The 22,165-nt window shown below is 35.7% G+C and overlaps 1 protein-coding gene across 1 annotated transcript; it reads right to left on the reverse strand.

Moving 5' to 3' along the window:
* Positions 1-1,563: 1,563 nt before the first annotated feature.
* On the reverse strand, positions 1,564-16,856 carry LOC150091522 (solute carrier family 61 member 1-like). The gene is made up of 3 exons (XM_090368792.1): positions 16,851-16,856; positions 16,689-16,760; positions 1,564-2,910 (listed from the first exon to the last, which is right to left on the reverse strand). The coding sequence occupies exons 1-3, from the start codon at positions 16,854-16,856 to the stop codon at positions 1,564-1,566; spliced, it is 1,425 nt and encodes a 474-aa protein (XP_090224918.1).
* Positions 16,857-22,165: the final 5,309 nt, after the last annotated feature.

Below are 22,165 nucleotides of genomic sequence, written 5' to 3' on the forward strand. Positions count from 1 at the left end.
AGTTTTTTTTCAAATTTGGTCATTTATGTGGAATTTTATGAAGGTTGTGCTTTGTTTTATCAGCTTGTAATAAAACTTCCTGCTTCCTCCATTGACAAATCATCTCAGTAGGCGGTGGTCTGACATTTCATTCTGCTGCTCTGTTCCAGTGTTCTTTGGCATATTGTACTACTTTTAGCTTACATCCAATAGTATATAATTTTGCCTTCTTGATGTGCCTGTCATTGATTAGGGCTTAAATGTATAACTGGAATTCACTTGTTACTGCAACAACAGCCTGGTAATTACTGTAAAGTGTACTAACGTAGAATAGTTAACTATCTGTTAATTACTGTACATTAACTCTTGGTTTTGCCCATTTGTTGTATTGCCACTTTAGGCCTCTAACATGCAGGGCATTTTTTAAGATATTTATAAGGAAAAAAAGTGAGCCTTATAAGCTAACAAACATGGTATAATTATTAGCCATTATTTTTTAATTTATTTTCATTGTTACAAATAAAGACTATTTTTCAGCTCCATTACCTATTCTAAAATACCTTCACTTTAACTATAATTTAATAACACCATAAACTATTAAACAATATATATATATAAAAATTTTTATACCCTAGATGTATATATGCTATATAATATGGCTGTACTGTAACAAACTTCTACAGTTAATGTCACATATTAAATTTCCAAAGTGGCATTTCAGAAGAAAATAATCTACAAGAATTAGCAAAATATAAATATTTGTTGTGTATGTGTGTTAATTTTATAAACTTGTTCTTTGTTACGGTATATATGTATATATATATCTTTCAATGTAAACTTTACAAAAAAAAAAAAAAAAAAAAACCCTGAAAATATAAATTAATTGCTGTTCAAAAAGGGAAGAAAAGAATAAAGAATTCTTTAAGAATTAAATGATTTAAAATGTCTTGTTCTGAACTTATGAAGCACAAAACAGGACTTTCAGAAATCCACGTTTTGAGGGTGCTCAAAAGTAAAAAGATTGTACAAAAAATGTATAACAGCACAAAACAAATATACAATATATAAGAATAGCATATAATTTAATGGACAAATTCGCAGGTAATACATACATTCCAACATTAACTCAGGCTTGGGTTTACGTAGTATTGTTTCGGTGTTTGAGCCCAATGATGCGTGTTTTCTTCTCAAGGAAAATATTCGTTCACACAATGTAAACATGTTCTTCACAAAGCAAATAAAAATTATATGAAGGACATACAATTAGATTACACAATGAACAAAATATATGCCAAAAATGTTATTTTTAGTATGTGTTTGTGTATGTGTGTGAGAGAGAGAGAGAGAGATATTTGTTTTACTATCACAAAAGTGACTAAGGCTATAGTGTGCCACAACTACAAAAGAGAAAGTCCTTAGTGATTGACTCAAAAGATAAAGTTAAGTTAAACTACTCTTAGTCTAACAGCAATAAAGCTAATGAATTCATTAATGAATTTAATTTAATCTGCATACGATTTAATCTAATTTAATCTACATACAGCCAGAGTTTAGAAAAATTTACTGGAAAAAAAATTTATACTTTTATATTATTCCATTTTCAGGAGATTCAGGTAGTATTTTTGGAACCATCTGGCAAAATTTATACATGACTAAAGTGGCTATAAACATCATTACTGTACAAATAATAAAAATCATATGGTTACCATGTTTAATATCACCATTGTGTAACCACAGAAGTGCTGTGCAAGTAATGATATTAAGTGGTACACGAAACCAGTTCATAATATTTGCTCTATAAGACTCTGGAATGAGCTGACTTTTTAAATAAGCAATAGCAGGAAAATACATCCCTAGAGCAAATTCAAGAAGCATAAAAGCCCCATATGCTAAAAACAAACATGGACTTTGTGAGCCTGTAGCAATAACACACATTAACATTGAAATAAGGGCAAGGAGCACAGCTAATGTCAAAACTTTTTGAGAAGATGTGTGAACAGCTAACAGCTGATATACCAATGATCCTATCATGATGCAAATCATAAATACAGAAAATATCATTCCTAAAGGTGGATGACTTATATCTAAAATGGGAGTCCAAAGAAAGACAAAAATATACATAACACTTTCAAACATAGACTGAACAATTCCTAAAAGTAAGATTTTCTGGTTGAGAATAATCACATATAATCCTTTCAGACAAGTCTGGCTTGATGCTGATGCATCACCATAATTTTCAGTCCACGTCTTGGAAACAATAAGGCCACTGAGCAAAAGAAACGGAATTGCAACAAGAAATGGAGATACTGGTCCTAATTCTAATCCTTCAGAAGTAAAATTTGCTATAATACCTGCACCTATGGCAAGGATACCATTCCAAAATGTTGTTTTTGAGAATGTCACTGAAATCCATTCCTTAGGAAAATCAAAAGTAGTAATATGCTCATAAATATACCAGGATTCAAACACAGAAAAAAGCAGCGAAGTTGATATTCCTCCAAGAAGTCTTCCAAGCATGAGAACTTGGTAATTAGCAGATAATTTTGTCAAACAACATGCTGAATATATTACTGAAAAAGCTATGCACATCCTTTTACGTCCCCAATGATCAGCAACTGCCCCAATACCTGTACCCAACAGTACACTTGCAGCAAATCCTACTACATACAGCATAGCAATCTGTGACTCAACAAAACCATAATGACTATAAAGTTTATACACATATGGTCCTTGCAGCCAATCCCCAAATAATGCCAAAAAATAAACATTGAAGTATTTCCTCTGAAACTGCTGAAAATGCTGATTACTAGTTGATATCATATCTGATCTGGTACCTCGGGCTAAATAATGAAACAGTGCACAAATAGCAGTTAATATAAAGAAAAACACATAAGTAACAGATGATAATGCATACTTTCCAGTAGAAGGAATCTGAAATGGAAAAAATAAAAATAAATAAATAAATATGGTAAATATATTCAACTCTTAAAAACTAAGTACAGCAAACCCCCGCTATTCACGGTATCTGTATTCGCGGTTTCGCGTATTTGCGATCGCTGATTTAATATAAAATGAAACCTAAAAAAATGTGAATTTTAAAGCGCCGTGAATATTTTCCGTCAAAAAAAAACATGGGCGTGGCTAGAATTATCTTTCCCGGTCAAAACAGCACCCAGTGGGTGGGGGGGAGAGGGGTGACAAAATCGCGAGTGTGGATGTTTCTCGCTAATCCTTGTTCAGTATGTGTTATGCGCTTGTCATGGAAGATTTCGTCGTTTGCTTTTAATTTCTATGTTTATGAATTGAATAAATTTATCAATTTATAAATTGATATGCTTACAAAAATGATAAATCTACCGTTTTGCAGTGTAAAACAGACTTTTTCGAGTGTGTTAACGGAAGAAAGTGACTTTATTGTGAACAAATTCTTTCTAACCCGTACAAAAATATGGCTACGAATAACAAGAGAAATGTGAAAATATCAAAGAAGGTGATGACATTAGCGAATAAAATTGAGTTATTAGATAAAATTTCTAATGGTGAAAGTGTCCCCTCAGTGGAAAAATATTATAAAATCAATGAGTCAACGGTACGATCAATCAAAAAAATCGGAAGAAAAAATCCACCGTAGGGTCCGTGAAAACGCGCTAATTGCTTCAAAAATTTGCTCTGTAACTCGTGATGTTAAATTAGAAAAAATGGAAAAAGCTTAAAATCTGTGGATAGAAGACCGAACTCAAAATAAAATTCCGTTAAGTTCACTCATCATTCTTGAAAAGACAAACACTTTAGCGAAACTGGTGATAGCACTGGCGGGATAAGTTTTTTAGCTAGCAAAGGCGCTGGTTTGAAAGATTTGTTTGAAATTTCTTATAAATATTACATTTAATATTAAATTGTTTCTTATTTTCATTTCAATGCCATATGCTTGCATTTCACAATGTACTGTCTATGTACATAGTCATATTATGAAGGTACATATAATACATACATAGACAAAATTTTAGACTAGTTTTTCTTATATATTTCATACTTTGGAACGGAACCCTTTATTTCTATGGGAGCCATAACTCAGTATTCGCGTTTTCGGTATTCGCGACATTTCTCAGGAACGTAACCCCCGCGAATAGCGGGAGTTTACTGTATATCTATGAGTAGGTGTAAAGATAGCTTCAAAGAGCTAAAATAATAAATTACTGAAAACTTATACATCTGAAGGGAAGGAGGGAAGAGAGAGAGAGAGAGAGAGAGAAGAGAGAGAGAGAGAGAGAGAGAGAGAGAGAGAGAGAGAGAGAGAGAGAGAGAGAGAGAGAATTATATAATAAAAGTTCTCACAAAACCATGTTTGGTATGTTATCCAAAAGCTCATTTTGTCCATATGATTACATTACTCAAACATTTAGGCATCATAATTAAGTAAGTTAAAAAAAAAAATCTGCCATTATACCTTGCTTACGTAATTTATAAACTGCATACCTCTGTTATGATGTCAACCTTTCCAACAAAATGACTAGCCAATATATGTTTTAGATTGTGTGAAACATTCAATCACTCGTCTGTCAGTATTAATCTCTATAATAACCTACTGCATCTCAGAAAAAGTATATTGTACAGCAAATTGCACTGCATGTGACAAAACAGGTACGTCACCCCCATCAACAAGCAATTTATGTTAGGATGAGAAAAAGCAGTCATGGACTTTATGTATCACTGATTTTGTGAAATCATCACACAGCACTGATACGTTATCTATCGCTACATTAAAAAAGTTTTCCTCCTAGTGATATTTATTCGAGCCAATGGGAGAAGAGGATGAGGCAATTACATCACTACAAATGCAATTAATTATTGACAACTGCCTCCGTAACCACCAACCTCATGCACATGATTCATTGTCTAACATTTAATGTTCCATTGTAACATTTTTTTGTATATTAATGAATATTGTATATTTGTAAATACTGTAGTTTAGTATTTTGTAAATATTTTAAATATTTCAGTTAAATATTTTAGTCCTGCTCTTTCAGATGCAATAATATTCCTTATTATTTTGGAACCCGAAGCAAAAGGACTTTTCCTAAGTGACCTATGTAAACGCAGGTAAATACAGTAATTACATAGTGATATTGGCTGAAGTCCAGTATGGTATACACTGGCAGGTACTTCGATGAAAGTGAGGAAGATTGCGATAATTGACAGGTGAAGGCACCTGTCAATTATACTACCTTTTCTGATAGTTTTGTGTTGTCGAGGAGGGGGACTTAGCTTAGGTATGGTGTTTATCCCGCTGTTTTAAAATGGGAAAACGAGTTCCCGGTTTAAAAACAACAGCAGATGTGGAGAAAAACACCCTGGGCATATCAACCTAGGAGGACAGTGGGCGGAGAAAGCAGTGGCATCTACCAATCACTGCTTTGTTCCTGTCCGTTTGTCGAAATGTGGGAGTCAACTTGTCAATCACTGCTTTCCCACTGTTTTGCTTGCTACTATGTTGGAGGGTGTACACCATTCTAGATTTTACTGTGATATTTATTCGACCTTGAGAATGCCACGCACTACAAATGCACAGGAAAATAATTAAATAGGTCATTTCCTGATTAGATATCGACCAGTGAGTTTCGACTTACTGGTCGATATCTAAAAAAAGTGGGGGGGGGGGCAGAAAAGTGAGCAGGAGGCAAAGCCTCCTAGTATGACATGAATAAAATATATCATTATTTAGAGAACTGGTTTAATTATTCTACTCTAGAAGAAAGAGTTAGCAAGACACATTCAGATTTTAAATAATTACATGTCAGCTGTCTTAATAATCCAAGATCTACTTAACTTGAAAGCATCCCTAAGCAAGAAAAAAAAAAAAAAAAAAAAAAAAAAAGTAAAGTAAAGTATACATATTCAATACTAAGCATCAACATAAAAACAGTTTTTTTTAATAAAAATTACTTAATCTTGAAAAAAAAAAATTTTGAAATTCTTTTTCCAATTTTATAAATGCTGTATAGCTAAAGTAGTAGTAGTGGCATGTGATACAAGAAAGCAAGTGTATGAGCTTACGCAGCATCAGCCAAAAAAAAAAAAAAAAAAAAAAATATCACACCATTCCCTCCAAATGCCTGTCCAGTTCCTACTTAAATTTATTTAACCCATCAACTTCCACAACGACAGATGGAAGTTTGTTCCAGCAATTAACCACCCGCTGGCTAAAGGCAAATTTCTGCACATCTATTCTACATCTGTCTTTTCTTAATTTGAATTTACACCCCCTTAGGTTCGTAATCTGAACAAGTGGAAGTATCCCATCAGAATTCAGCATGCTCAACCCATTCAAGGCCTTATACACCTCAATCAGATCACGCACAGGTGCCTAGTCTCCAGCCACTGCAATTTGCAGAACTTAAGCCTCTCTTGGTAAGAGGATCCCTTCATTCCCCACACCAATCTTGTTGCCCTTCTCTGTACACACTCAAGCAAATCTACATCCTTCCTAAAATGAGGCCTCCAGACCTGTACGCAGTACTCAAGGCATGGCCTGACCATTGCCTCATACAGAGGAACAATCACCTCCTTTTTCCTGCTAGCAAATTCCTATATATCATTGACAAAACCTCATGACCTGCCCTGGCAGCCTGTCTGCATTGCTCAGAAAACTTCATATCTGACTGCACAGTAATCCCAGGTCTTTTTTTATTTTCTACCACCTTAAGTGTAGTACCACACAGTTGGTACTGTTTCTCTGGGGTTACTTCTACCCATATGCAGTACTTTGCATTTGTCAAGGTTAAACTTCAGTTGCCACTTCTTAGCCCATCTGCCCAAATTTTATAGATCCTGTTGCAGTAGCACACTGCCATTACTGTCATTAACAACCCTGGCAACCTTTGTATCATCTGTAAACTTCAACACTAAGCCTGATATACCCTCATCAATATCACTGATAAATATACAAAACAACAGTCGACGCAACACTGAACACTGTGGGACTCCACTAATAAGATTAGTCCACGAAGAGCAGCACCCATTGATTACCACCCTCTGTCTCTTCCCACTCAACCATCCTTTTATCCATTGTAGCAACTTACCCTTAATACCATTCTGCTCCAATTTGTACAATAGTCTTCCATGCACAACAGTGTCAAAAGTTTTCCTGAAATCCAAATATATATCAAAATTATTTTTTGCATCCAGTTCCTTTGTAACCACATCATAATATCCTATCAAATATTGATAAGATATTATGATGGGATCATATATTCATATCATATATTCAGACACAACCCATGCTGTGTCTGAATTATTGCTGCAGTCTTGTTTAGATGATCCTGCAATGCATCTTTAATCATTGACTCCATTATTGTACCCGGAATAGAAGGTAAAGTAACTGGTCTGTAATTAGTCGTGTCACCCTTCGATCCCCCTTTGTGAATTGGGGATACATTTGCATATCTCCAGTCCGTGGGGACCTGCCCTGAGTCCAAGGATGCTCTAATAATTATGGCTAACAGTTTGCTTAGTTGCTTTGCCACCTTCTTTAATATAACTGGATAGATCCCATCCACCCCTGGTGCCTCTCTTAGGTTTAACTTCAACAATTTCTCCTCCACTTTGCTCTCAGTTATTACAAAATCATTAAGGACCCTGCTACAATTTGATAACCTTCTGCCATTTTCAAACCTTAATAACTCCTCATGTGTGAATGTAGATGCAAAATACTCATTGTTTGTTTGCTATCTGAACAGGATCATCAACAGTCGAACCATCGATATCAAGCGGACCAATCAGATTCGTCCCCTTCCTTTTAGAGTTTATATAAGTAAAGAAATCATTGCTGTTTTTCTTAGCATCCTTTGCCAAGGATTTCTTTTAATCTGCCTTCGCCTGACTAACCTCCTTTGTGACCTGATTACAGACTAGCTTATATCTGCCATAGGCTTCTGAGTCGCTTGATAATTTATATGGATCCCATGCATTTTTCTTCTCTGCCAAGTATATAAAGGATGCAGAGCTATGTTAGATAGTGTTCAGTGAGTGGAATTTAAATTGTTATGTAATTATATTAACAATATAGAGGAATAGTTGCATGTGTGTTTTGAAGCATTTCCTTCTAAAGTTATAGATGCTATGCATAACTGAACGTTGAAACATTTTCTGGAAAATATTGAGGATATCTTACCTCTAGACTTTTGGATTTATGTTTAGATTTTTACATTACTCACCTTGAGTACTACATATGCACTGGTGTTCAAAGAAAGTGCATCACCTCTTAAAATTGTAATTTTCATCTGAATAACTTAAGTATATGGCAATATTTCTTACAGATTACATCAGATAAGATTGACATACATAGGTGATGACATAATATTGCATCAGCTGTTACTTTCAGCTATATAAGCACGCTCTGCAAGAGTTGCATTCATTCCTTGACTGTGTCAGGATGGTGAATAACGTGCAGTTGACGCCACGAAGAAAGAGTGCTATTGTTGCTTTACGAGAGGATGTTCTTCCCATCATATTGTTTATAGAGTGTCTTGTAATCAGTCGACAGTGAGTAGATTTCTTTCCAAACCCAAGAATATTGGTTCTGCTGATAGGAAAAAAGGAACTGGATGCAAACGAGTCTCTACGGCAAAACAGGACTGCATTTTGAAGTGCTTATGCCTTAAAAACCATAAAGCTTCTTCGACTGAGCTGAAAAGAGAATGGGAAGAACATACAGGAGTGGTAGCAAGTGCAGTAACAGTCAGAAGATGTCTCTTCAAAAATGGACTTGTAGCCCAACGTCTCAAGAAGAAGCCCCCTCCTCACACAAAAAATGAAAACGGCCAGATTAATTTGGTGTAGGGAGCATGTCAAATGGACACCCGAGCAGTGGAAGTCTTATTTTCTAGGATGAGAAGAAATTCAACCTGTATAGCTCTGATGGGAGACAAACGATTCACATAGATATGGTGAAGAATACCATCCAGACTGTATGGTGTCTACAGTGAAATTCCCTACCAGCCAAATGATATGGGGGTGCATTTCGTATCACAGAGTAGGTCACCTGCAGTTTATAAAAGGTTCCGTAAATGCCAATGGATACCTGGCTATATTGGAAGGTAAATTGCTGCCAACTATTAGAGACCATTTCAACCTGCCAAGTAACTGCATCTTTCAGGACGACTCTGCTCCTTGTCATCGGGCGAAAAGTGTAAGTAGGCACTTCTGTAGTTACTTTAGCTTCATTTCTGCATTACAGGTTCAACAGTAATGTGTTTATATTTGTTACAGGTGAAAAAAATGGTTGGAAGAATGGTCCATTACAACACTTAGCTGGCCAGGAATCAGCCCAGAACTGTTGGCATCATGTGGAATCTGCAGTTGCCAGAAAGAAATCAAAGACCCTTCGTGAACTTCAGGAAGCCATAATTGGTGTTTGGAACCACGAACTATCAGTTGATTATCTTCAGAAATTGATCTTGTCAATGCCTCGATCGTGTGCTGCTGTCATCAGGGCCAGAGGCAGTTCAACTAAATATTAGTTTGCACCTGTTGAAATTTTCATTTTGTTTTCCATTTAAAATGATAAACTGAAGCAAATTGAGGGCTTCTGATAACATTTTAGCCATAATTGTTGTGTTCACCAAAACTGTTGTATAAAGGTTGCAAATGCTCACTTTGAAATATTTTGAGAGCACCCATCAAATATTACTTAGCTTTGCCTTAACTATTAATAAATATCTTTTGTTTATATTTCTATTTGTGATGCTAGTCATTAATGTAAAACACCATCACGAAAAAGGGTTAGAAATGTGAAATTCCTAGGTGATGCACTTTCTTTGAACACCAGTGTAGGTCTGGAAGGCTCATTTTAGGAAAGGATGTGGATCTGCTGGAACAGCTACTGAAAAGATCAATGGGATCAGTGAGGGGAACAAAAGGATACTCTTACCAAGAAATCTTTTAGTTCTGTTAAGGGGGCATAAATTTAAATTGAGGAAGGATGGGTACAGGATAGATGTGTGAAAATTTGCTTTCATCAGCTCAGCCAGAGGTAGTTGATTTTTGCAACAAAGTTCCATCTAATGTTGTGAAAGTGTGTAATCTGAATACACTTAAGAAAGAATTAGATAAATCAGAGGGGGATGGACAAGTGATATAGGATAAGCTTATACAGCATTTGGTCAATGCTGTATAAGCTTGCCATCATTTAGTATTAATATTAGCTGTATGGTGCAAGGAAGCCTCAGGTATTGCTGCACCATCAAAAAAAAAAAAAACACTATTTTGATTCCCTCCTCACATAGATATCTATCCAGCTGAGCTTTGAATTTCTTCAGACTCTCGGCCTAAATCACCAATGGAGGTAACTAATTCCAATTGTTGGAATTAGTTACACCCTGCTGAATAAAATAAAACTTCCTAGAATCCAGTCTGAATCCCCTCCCTTAATTAGATTTTATGGCCCCTAGTTTTGGAATTATTTGTAACAGTGAAAATTTCACTCTCATTCATGTGTTCATTTTTTACTTTCACCTCTCAAAGCCTTATACACTTCAGTCAAATTTCTTCTAAAGTTTCCAAGCTCTACAGACCACATATTAAAGTCTTTCCCCATATAGATGCCCTTTTTTTGATAATCTTACAATCTTTTACCTGTATTAACATTGGTATTAATTTGTCACTATTAATACTAATACACTAAATACCAAAAATGACTAATTTTTTGTCGTGTCCTTAAGTTCACTAAATAATCAACTCTCAGAGAAAAGCACGCAGTCCTTCCTTCCTCCCTCCCCTTTCAGCACACAAATTAATCAGATTAAAAGGACAGCCTTTTGCTACCAAGTGCATGATCAACTATTTTAATACACTTGTTACTACAATTTTTAAGATTACCACAACAGGGGCATCGTTAACATTAAGTGCATGATCAACTATTTTAATACACTTGTTACTACAATTTTTAAGATTACCACAACAGGGGCATCGTTACTACAATTTTTAAGATTACCACAACAGGGGCATCGTTAACATTAAGTGACAACCAGTAATTAAAAGGAATTGCAATGTTCCAAGTTGTTTATACGTCCAATATTATACCCTCTAGAAAAACCTTCCAACACTGCCACTAACACAGCATGCTACTTTCAATTCCCCCCCCCCCCTTTTTAATTAGGAAAGGTCGCCACAATGGAATATAGCTTGTAATCACTGTGTTGCCATCTATAGCAATCAAAATTGGCACATTTTTTAAAACTATCACTACTACTACTTTTCCTCTGTCAAATTTCACTAACAATGCCTAATCTTTTGGTTCTTCTATATCCATACTGGTTTGCTGTTTTTTGTTGGGACACATACAGAGTGTCTACATAGAAATGTAAACCTTTGAAAGCTTAGAACTTTTTACTGAAGAATGTTAAAAAAAGAGGAATATTCACGCAATCAGTATGCTTGAGTTTAATATAATTTATGTGAACATAACATCTGGGTGCATTAGGGGTATGTAACATTGTCTGTGATGGTTCAACATCACAAATATTCAAACATATGCACCATTTGTAGCACAGACTAGATAACAATGGTTCAGTTTCCCCTCTCTCCTCACACTGTCTCACATATCAGGAGATACGGAGATCACTGCTGGCTGATGCGATGTGATGCACTCTTTCATCTGAACAATGTCCTATACCTTGAATACTAGGAAATTGAATACACTGTCAGTCCATGCTATGAATGGTGCACATATTTAATGTTTGTTATTTTGGATTTTAGGAGCATTAGCAACTAAGGCCATATTGCTCCGGGATATGCGGTGGTCATTCCCTGACCTGTCCGCATCCTCCGTATTTGGTGGTGACGGGCTCGAACCCCGGTCTAATCAAGAAGCGTGTGCTACGCACTGCTGCTCCTTCCCACCTGGCTACGGAGGCGCCTCATATTTAATGTCTGTGATGTTGAACCATCATAGATATCACATTATATAGCCTATGTTCTCAGCATTATGTTTCCATATATCATATGAAAATCAAGCATACTATGATCTCTGTGAATATTCCTCTTTTTTACATTTGTCAATTAAAATGTTTTTAGCCTTCAAAGCTGTTTCTTCCTATGTATACACCTTTTATTTCTGAACAAGGCACTTACAGAATTAATACAATTCTTTGGAAGGTTATGTTTGTTTCCATTTAATTTTCCTCATCACATCTGTGCCTGGCAGTGACTCCGTAGCCAGGTGGGAAGGAGCAGCAGTGCGTAGCACACGCTTGATTCGACTGGGGTTCGAGCCCATCACCACCAAATACGGAGGATGCGGAAAGGTCAGGGAATGACCACCGCATATCCCGGAGCAATATGGCCTTAGTTGCTAATGCTCCTAAAAACCAAATAACAAACATCTGTGCCTACATTTCCTAAACCAATGGCTTATCCACATTAGGGCCTCTTTACTCATAATTTAACACACAAATTAAAATAACATCTACATTTGGCACTTAGCCCCATTCACCATTCAAACTTAGTTTAGAATATCGCAGCCAGGTTACTGCCCCTACCATCGGGGAGGTGTACCTCTACTATCCATCTTATCTACACCTTAAAACCACAAAAAAAAAAAAAAAAAAACACAATTAAAATCCTATATACAACAATATACATTTATTACACACTATATATATATTTATTTACAATTTCTTTCTTGTTTTAGACCCCCATGTTGTTTGAGAACCTAAGAGTGCACCACCACTGTAAATCTTAGCAACTCTCCCATTTCTCATCTTCTAAGGACACATTAAAAATTAAAATCCAATATAAACTAATAAATGTATATAATAAAACTTGTATAAATAAAAGCAATATTATACATATTTATATTTTTTCGTTTTTACACTTCAGCCCTATGTCATTCTCTTATCAAAAATCTTTCTAACAAATTCTTTAAAAGAACAATAATTACTCAATGATTCATACACCACACAGGAATGTCAATCCACTACACCAACTCAGTATAATACTGCAATCTCTCTCTCTCTCAACTTCGAGCAGTTTCTCATAATGTGATCGGAGGTCCCTAACTCTCCACACCTACACAATCCTGTATGCTCTACTAAATGAAAGAGCTTTGCCTTCAATCCATGATCCGTCATGATGGAAGTCCCTTGCAGGCCCAGATCCGGCCAGCCTACACATCTAATCATCTCAACTGCAGACAGATAGGCATAGGTAACTCTTCCCTTGTCAGACAAGCTCTAACGCTCTTGTCATATCTTTTCTAACTGTTGTTTGTTTGTTATTTGGTTTTTAGGAGCATTAGCAACTAAGGCCATATTGCTCCAGGGATATGCAGTGGTCATTCCCTGACCTTTCCGCATCCTCTGTATTTGGTGGTCACGGGCTCGAATCCCAGTCTAATCAAGAAGCGCGTGCTATGCACTGCTGCTCCTGCCCACCTGGCTACAGAGGCACCTCTTTTCTAATTCTTCCTGGAACCTCTTCTTTTCCTCTTTCAATACCTGCCTTCCATTAGTTTTCTCCAAATCTGAGCATCTCTTATACCAATAAACTCAATAGGTGTATTCCAGGTACTTCTTAACCACCACTAAATCAGATGGCATTTTTCCTGCCACAACTTGTAAGGCATAGTTGGAAACAGTCAACAGACTCAAGTCACCGCTAGGAGGGCAAATCACCAGGCAGAAATTAACTGTTTCCTTACCATACTATGCATGGCCCAATATCCCCAAACTCCTGCTCTATATGTTAAAATGGGCTCAAATATACATTTATAAAGTAAATTCAGGGATCTTCCTCTAATACCCCATTCCACATGTACAATTCTCCTTATCTTCACATAAAGGATAACCCCAAATACCTGATACAAGGAGCATATCTCAAGGACCCAGCAGGAGAGCAGACCACAGTACATTGCTAATTAGCTTTGCACCACACACAAAAAAAATATGGAATATGCTACATTTAACACAGAGAACAAGACAAACCACATATTTAATCAACACTGACTAGTACAATCTGAAGGCAGATTTGTTAACTAGAAAATGGTGGCCAAGTTTCTAACAAAGTAAGTATATAATATCTGTAAATACGCCACAGTTTACCCATAAATTAAACTGCATACATAGTGTAAAGGCATTGTTTTTTTAATTGTATCTCATATTGTGGCTACCTTCACAATGAGATACCAGGTATTGCACTACTTTGAATAAGTAATGCTTCTCTAGAGACTACTGTTATTTATTCTCAGTGGATACCATGTCTCAAACGGCACACACCCATTTCAAAGCTGTTGGCTTATCATCGGTGGGTGGGTAGGTACCCTGGTAATGCAAACATGCCATCACAGTTGCGAAGTGGTTCTACAATATGAGATGCCAAATGATACTGTGATGGCATGTTTGCATTACCAGGGTACCTGCCCACCCACTGATGATAGGCCAACAGCTTTGAAATGGTGCCACCTGGATGGTGGTATCCACTGAGAATAAATAACAGTAGTCTCCTCTACTAGAGAAACGTTACTTATTCGAAGTAGTGCAATACCTGGTATCTCATTGTGAAGGTAGCCACAATATGAGATACAATTAAAAAATGATGCCTTTACACTACATACGTGGTTTAATTTATGGGTAAACTATGGTGTATTTACACCGATATTATATAGTTATTTAAACCCATATGCTACTATGCCTTGTGCATTTCGTTTCTTAAATACATTAACAAAGTAAGTAGAAATTCACAGAATTTTGTTTTAATTCTGTATTTAATGGCTAACCCACAATTTTCTTTTACTATTTCTTGCAAAAAAATTGAAAGGGTCAAAAATGAGTCATAAAGACAGAGCCTGTCATAAAGAGAAAAGGTTAGTTGGTATGTGCAATCAAGCTCATGTTTTCAACCCATTTCCTTTTACTTGTTTTTCTTGTCAATTTCAGCATGTGTCACAAGGAGAAAACACAAATCCATTCCACTGAAAACAAAATTAGAGATTAAGATCTCTATGATTGAGACTGGGTGCTGCTGAAGGTATATAAAAAAAAAAAAGTTTCAGAAGTTGCTAGTCAGCATCGAAGATGTACATGTGGAAAAACAAATAAAAAAAAAGAAAGCGAAACTTTGTTTATTTCAGTTTCCCAGTCAATAGCATGTCCAATAATACAAGAAAAGGCTCTTTATTTTAGAAAAGAATTTGGTGTTGTGTTGGGATTCAACAACACAGGCTTCTAGGGCCATATTGTGTCTTTCTAATGGTTAATAGGAAATACTAACTTTATTGTATAATAATGTTAGTGATGACTGTGCATTAGCACATGATTTAAAGCTGCTTGAGCAGATATTGAGAAGGTGAGGACAGTCCACTAATAAATGAACAGTCAGCTGCACATGACATGATGTGCATTTAGGAGCACTGTCATTTGTTCATAGATAGAGGTGTGTGAGGCAAGTATGCCCAATTCTTAGCCTTCCTAGAATAACTTCTCTTCTGCTTTTCAGGAAGCTGGAGAGCCACAGCTTTGGATCTGGTTTTATTCAGTAAAGTTTGTTCCTGGATAACCTCTCCAGATTACTGACCAGCTATTGTAATATGCTTTACAGATGGGTTTGAAATCAGTATATGGAACCTGACAAGAGAAGTTTGTGTGTGTGTGTGTGTGTGTGTGTGTGTGTGTGTGTGTGTGTGTGTGTGTGTGTGTGTGTGTGTGTGTGAGGGGGCAATAATTTCACTACCAGTATCAGTGGTTGAAAAGGCAGAAAAATGAGGTATAGTTTGCCAGCTGTTTTAGATTTTGCACAAAAGTAAGTACGGGCATGATATCAGTATATCGTGTATAAACTGCATGCATGCCACGATCGGCTTGCTAGTTTTCTGTGATGAAAGCCCAGAGTTTTTCCTACGATTTTAACTCAGGCATGGTGAAAGAGATGTGGAGCATACCACCTGAATATTGATGGGTTGAAGCTTTCTGTTAATCTGGATGAAGTCAGAAACTTTTGTTTGAAATTTAAAAAATATTTTATAAGTTAAATTTTGCAAATGTAATAAAATTGGATTTAATTTCCTAGCATCACAAAAGAGACAGCTACAAGTAAAGAAAGTATGTAAAAAAAAAAAAAAAAAAAAAAAGAGGTAAACTGATCCACTGCAGGATGGAAGAATCTCCAACAATTCATGTTGAGAGAAATGGACCATAATCTGCCACGCTGGTCCAGTGCAGGTTGACAAATCGACCATATTTAGCAGTGAGGGGCTTGAACCCCAGTCTGCTCAAAGCACGTGTGCTACTGCACTCCCATTCCTGACCACTTGGCTACGACGGCCATTAAGAAATTATATATTAGTACCTAAATTAATATTTTATGGTTGAAAAGCTGCACTGCACCAGGTTTTCAACCACAAAATATTAATTGCTCTACTTTACAGAATAAAATTTACGATTTGTATGAATTTATTTGGCATATTTTTTTAGTTTTATTGTGATATTTCTTTACAGTGTTTAAAACACTGTGTTATAACAAAAATTTATTCATCAGCTAATAAGTGATTCAAGCACTTTCTGAAGACTTAATTAAATTTTCATTGATATCTTGATGAATCCAAATGATAAAGAAAGATACTTATTTTATAATCCAGAAAACACTTGGTTTCAATTAAAAGACTAACTTTAATAGAAAAATAATACATCTATACATCAGTAATATTGAAATTTACTTACTTCAATTTGCATTGTAAGATTGGGATGTGTATGAATCATTTTTTTCTTTGTATTTATATAAGTAAAAGAAACCTGCAAAAAAATGTATAACTATTACTTCCACAACTGAAGCAAAAACATATTAATTCTGCCTGTGTCCTAGTTTCATAATATAACCCTTACCTTCATTATATGTCTAACAAAATTACATCAAAGATACATTGATTTGAATTTTTTTACATATATGGAAAGATCCTGTTACAGTGAATTTTCTTGGAGTGCACGAATCAATTCATCATACCAAAATTTTGTTCTAATGAATATCGCTGAAAACTCTTTCAACGGAAAGATTTCTGTTATTTCTTATATGTATTCCTTTTTAACTAATCTGTTAATTTATTTTATTTGGTAGTTTGATTTTTAATTGTCACTTGAATGAAGGTGGCAGCTAGCACCTCTTCAGCATTACCTGTTGTGGTTTGCAACAATTCCTTTAACATGGTATAACAGTGTTTAATTAGTGAAATGTTTCTTAAGTAAATTCCACCGAGATTTTTCTAATGTATACAAGTAGTAATTTCATTTTATTTTACTCAAATTTCGATTTAAAAAAACAATTTAAATTTGTTTCAGATTATACCTTTGAAAAAATGTTTTTATTTTCATATTATGTATTTATGGATATTAAATATCCATACATTCAGAAATATGACACAGTAGATACATATTAACTTGTTGCTTTCTACACATTAATGCATCAATTTTTGTTTTAAATGTTTCATTTTTTAAGCACATTAATACAAAAATTCAACTTTGGTGCAATGAGAATGTTGAATAAGATTATTTTCATACATTTTTTCAAATGAATAAACCAATTATGGCAATGTTTCTAGGACAAAAATCTTGAAAATATACTTTTCAAAGGCTTTTACAATTTTAGCATTTTTTAATTTAATCTAAAATAAAATGAATTTGATAAAACTGGTCAATGAAATTAAACCATTCCCCCCCCCATCATGGATATAAACATTTTTCTTAACCAGCTTTGTCTGCTGATTTCAAATGTATTCAGTTTTTCCTGGAAAGTGTAGTTTACCAATATGACTACTGATAATATCAGTACAATTTAATTAAGAAAATTTAATTAAAAAACAAATGAGACTGATTATAATTACATTTTTATAATTTTTACAATTTAAATACCATACACTTCATACACATACTTAAAATAACACAGTAAATACAGTTTAAAATTGTGTTGACAATTTCTTTTAGTACACTTTGTCCAGAATGCTGCATTAAAGCTCCAGCAATAGTCTGCCAACATATGTTCATTTCAGAAACCTTGGTAGCGATTTTCCACTCCACCTTACACACACTTTATATACAGAAGACCTGTACTTACTCTAAAAGTTTCCATAATGCCATCTGAAAGTCTGTCATGTTTTTAATTCTAATACACAAAGATTACCCCAATCACTTTTATGGTACTGATCTTTGGAAAATCCTCTCGAATTCATCTGTGATGAATTTGAGAGGGAGAAAGGAAATTCTTCACTGAATCTACTAATGGAGCAGAATACAAACTACACTCAATTCCGGTTATTTTGGAACACATTGGGACTGGTGCATTTTGGCCTGATTAAGCGGCTGCCCCAATTATGCGACGTTTCATGTAAATAGTCAGTCAAAAATACAGCTTTATGATTGATTTTCTGTACGATCAAATCACTTTACGATGGACTCACCATAGTAAAGTACCGTTTACTATACGATATGTAGTAAGCGCTGGTCATTGTGATCATGTTTGTGAATTAAAGTTTAATTCTATTAAACAGCGATACTAATTAGCAAAAATAGGAGGAATATTATCCACAGGCTATAAAAGTAAAGATATACTGTATTAAGTATAAATTTACACTTTATTACATTAACAATTAAAAAAATATGATACGTGAAAATCGGAAGAATATTTTCCACAGGTTAGCAAAATAAAAATAAATTTACGCTTACATGCATAGCTTAATTAATACGTACTGTAATATGTATATACTAACTAGTCGACATTTCTGTTCACTGACATTTGTGGGTGGGGGTTAAAATTTAAAACAGTAAAAAAGATAAGCAATCAATAACAAAGAACATGGTACACACAAATTGCAACTAACACAATATGCGCAAGGGAGAACGGAGTAACGAAGCTTAAAAAATAGGAATGAAGAGCAGATTCTGAAAATTAATTTTTTTATATGATTGAAGCACTAACAGAAAAGTCCAATAAACAAACAGGGGACTGCTAATTGTTTTTATTGTTTTATGGTTGTGACCTCCAGAAATCTGACCGAACAACGTGGTATGGTCGGAGACAATCGTAGGATAATCTTGACTGCTGCGGTCTCCTGCCCCGATTAAACGGCAGATTGTCCCAATTAAGCGAAGTAAACGCTGGCTATTTTCTCAATTGGGTTCTGTTCTTTAAGATTTGTCCCAAATAAACGGCTGCTCCGATTAACTGGTGGCCCAAATAAGCGGAATCCACTGTACCTGTTCCTGGCTCATATGTGCATCTTTGATGCCAGTCACATCTGATGTAATGGTCTGCAGTAGGAAAGCTATCCCAAAGGCAACTATTTTCTGTGCATGCCCATTAAATACCAATGACTTTGCATTCACTACAGATATTCCATTGATCAGTACTGTATTGAACTGCTTTGAGTACTGTCTTCATGTTATTGTATGTCACCTTTACATGAAACAGAGTGGGCAATAGGGATGGATGGCTTTAAGTTCTTGTTATGCAAGAGAACAGCTTTCAGACTTTTCTGCAAGGAGTCAATGAACAAGCACCACTCGGATGTAACCCCTAAAAACTCAACTAATATTGTGACAGTAGGAGAGCAGACTGTAACCAAAGTTTGGTTTATTTTTTGATAGTTAGACACCATGATGATGTTGTTCTTAAAGTGTTCCTGCTTTAGTCTTGAGACAAGAAATTTTGATTTTATTGGAGAGAGCTAGGTCGCTAATGAGATCATTTAGCTCATTTTGGATAAACAATTCTGGCTCCAATTTATCTTCATTTGGATGTGTGTTCAGGATTGGCTGAAGTCCCCATCAATTGCACCTCTAATCTAGTCCCTTCTGTGGAGGTATCAGAATTGGCATACTGTCATTGTGACTGATGGGTTTCATTGCTGAATATAGATTTGAATAAAGAATTTTGTGGTTATTCTTCACTGAGAATCCAGTTACACTCACATTACAAAAGAAATAATCAGCATCATGGTCTTTTAGTTCCCTCCAACATCACAAATGGCATAGACTTCTTCCTTTTGTTCAACCAGTCATATAATCCACTCAAAAAAGCAGCACAAATAAGATTTGGTTCCCACCTTATTATAGTCACCTAGAAGACAGTTAAATTAACTGGTATGTTTTCTGAATATCTGGTGTGACTGTATGCTGTTGTGATTTAGTTAAGAATGAGTCACACACACACATCAGAATTTGTTGGGATGATTTTTACACTTTTGAGGCATGACAATGAATGTGTTTTAGTAATTCACTGGATCTTAACTGAAACAATTTTATAATCAAGTAATTAAATTAGTAAAAAAGGGTTTAGGGCCGAAAGTCTCAGACTATGGAAAATTTACCAGATGAACAAGTGCACACAAAGACATTCTCCTTGGCAATATCATGTCCCGTCCCTGATTGCTCTACAAACATCAAACAAGCTGTTGTTTGTTATTTGGTTTTTAGGAGCAATAGCAACTAAGGCCATATTGCTCCGGGGATATGTGGTGGTCATTCCCCGACCTTTCCGCACCTCCGTATTTGGTGGTCACAGGCTCGAACCCCGGTCTAATCAAGAAGCGTGTGCTATGCACTGCTGTTCCTGCCCACCTGGCTACGGAGGCACCCATCAAACAAGCAGTACATTTTAAAAGGCTGTGATTCAGATGACAACTGCCCTGCCCTCAGTTCTCCCCTGAGAAACAGCACTCCCATTAGCTTGAGCTTTTTGCTTTGCTGCTCCGAGTCATGATTTCGATTCAATTTAAAAAAGGAACCACTGGGTGAGAGCGATCAGTATATTGATGTGGGATTTACTTAAGGATGTAACTACCACCAAGAGTAAAGGGAAGAGTTTTTGTTTTCATAAAGGTGACTACAGTGGTTTCAAACAGTTTTTAAATCTATACAGTGGGATCAACCGATGATGTTAAAAACAGTGAATTCTAAATGGGAAGCCTTCAAGGAATTAAATCTTGGAAGCTACTAGGCTTTTCATACCAACTAAGAAATACTGTTCAAGATTTAGACCTAAATGGATGTCAGAGAAGAAAAATGCATGGGATGCACATAAATTATCAGGTGACACAGAAACTTATGGCAGATATAAGCTAGTCTGTAATCAAGTCAAAGGAGGTTAGGCAAGGCTGATTATGAGAAATCCTTGGCAAAGGATGCAAAGAAAAACAACAAAGACTTCTTTACTTATGTAAACTGTAGAAGGATGGGAACGAATCAGATTGGTCCACTTGATGTTGGTGGTTCCTTACAGAAGCTAAATGATTTTGTAATAATGAAAAGCAAAGTGGGGGAGAAATTGAAGTTAAATATAAAAAAGGCATCTGGGGCAGATGGAAACTATCCAGTTATATTGAAGGAGGCAGAGAGGGAAGTTAGCAAACCATTAGCTATAATTATGAGAGCATCCTTAGATTCAGGGGAGGTCCCCATGAACGGGAGTTGTGCAAATGTATCCAATTCACAAAGGGGGTTCTCATCAAAGGGTGACACAAATAATTATAGACCTGTTAGTTTAACTTCTGTTCCGGGGAAAATAATGGAGTCACTAATTAAAGAAGTGATGCAGGATCACCTAGACAAAACTATAGTAATAGTTCAGACACAGAATGGGTTTATGGGAAAGTCTTGTCTGACCAAATTTATTGGATACTATGATGTGGTCACAAAGAAACTGGATGCAAAAAATAATTTTGATATCACATACTTGGATTTCAGGAAAGCTTTTGATACTGTTGCACATGGAAGACTACTGTACTAATTGGAGCAGTATGGCGTGAAGGGCAAGTTGCTACAATGGATAAAAGGATGGTTAGTGGGAGAAGATAGAATGGTAATTATGGACACTGCTTTTCATTGACTAATGTTATTAGTGGAGTTCCCCACAGGGTTTGGTGCTGGGCTCGTTGTTTGGTGTATTTATCAGGATCTAGAAAAGTTAGGCAGATGGGCTGAGAAGTGGCAACTGAAGTTTAACATTGACAAATGCAAAGTACTGCCTATGAGTACTAATGAACTCAAGAGAAACATGCCAACTGTGTGGTACTACACTCAGGCAGGTGGAGGATGAAAAAGACCTGGAGGTAATTGTGCAGTCAGATATGAAGTTCTCTGAGCAGTGCAGACAGGCTGCCAGAGCAGGTCATGGAGTTTTGTCAATGATATATGGGGATTTTGCTAGCAGG

The sequence above is a fragment of the Mastigoproctus giganteus genome, chromosome 1 (genome assembly GCF_048544385.1).
Source record: "Mastigoproctus giganteus isolate SK-2022 chromosome 1, ASM4854438v1, whole genome shotgun sequence".
NCBI classification, from domain to species: domain Eukaryota; kingdom Metazoa; phylum Arthropoda; class Arachnida; order Uropygi; family Thelyphonidae; genus Mastigoproctus; species Mastigoproctus giganteus.

Excerpts from the sequence above, each read along its gene's own strand:
- LOC150091522 (XM_090368792.1), bottom strand. Across the intron at positions 2,911-16,688 it reads ATCTTACAATGCAAATTGAA|ATTCCTTCTACTGGAAAGTA; the intron begins GTAAGTAAATTT and ends TTTCCATTTCAG.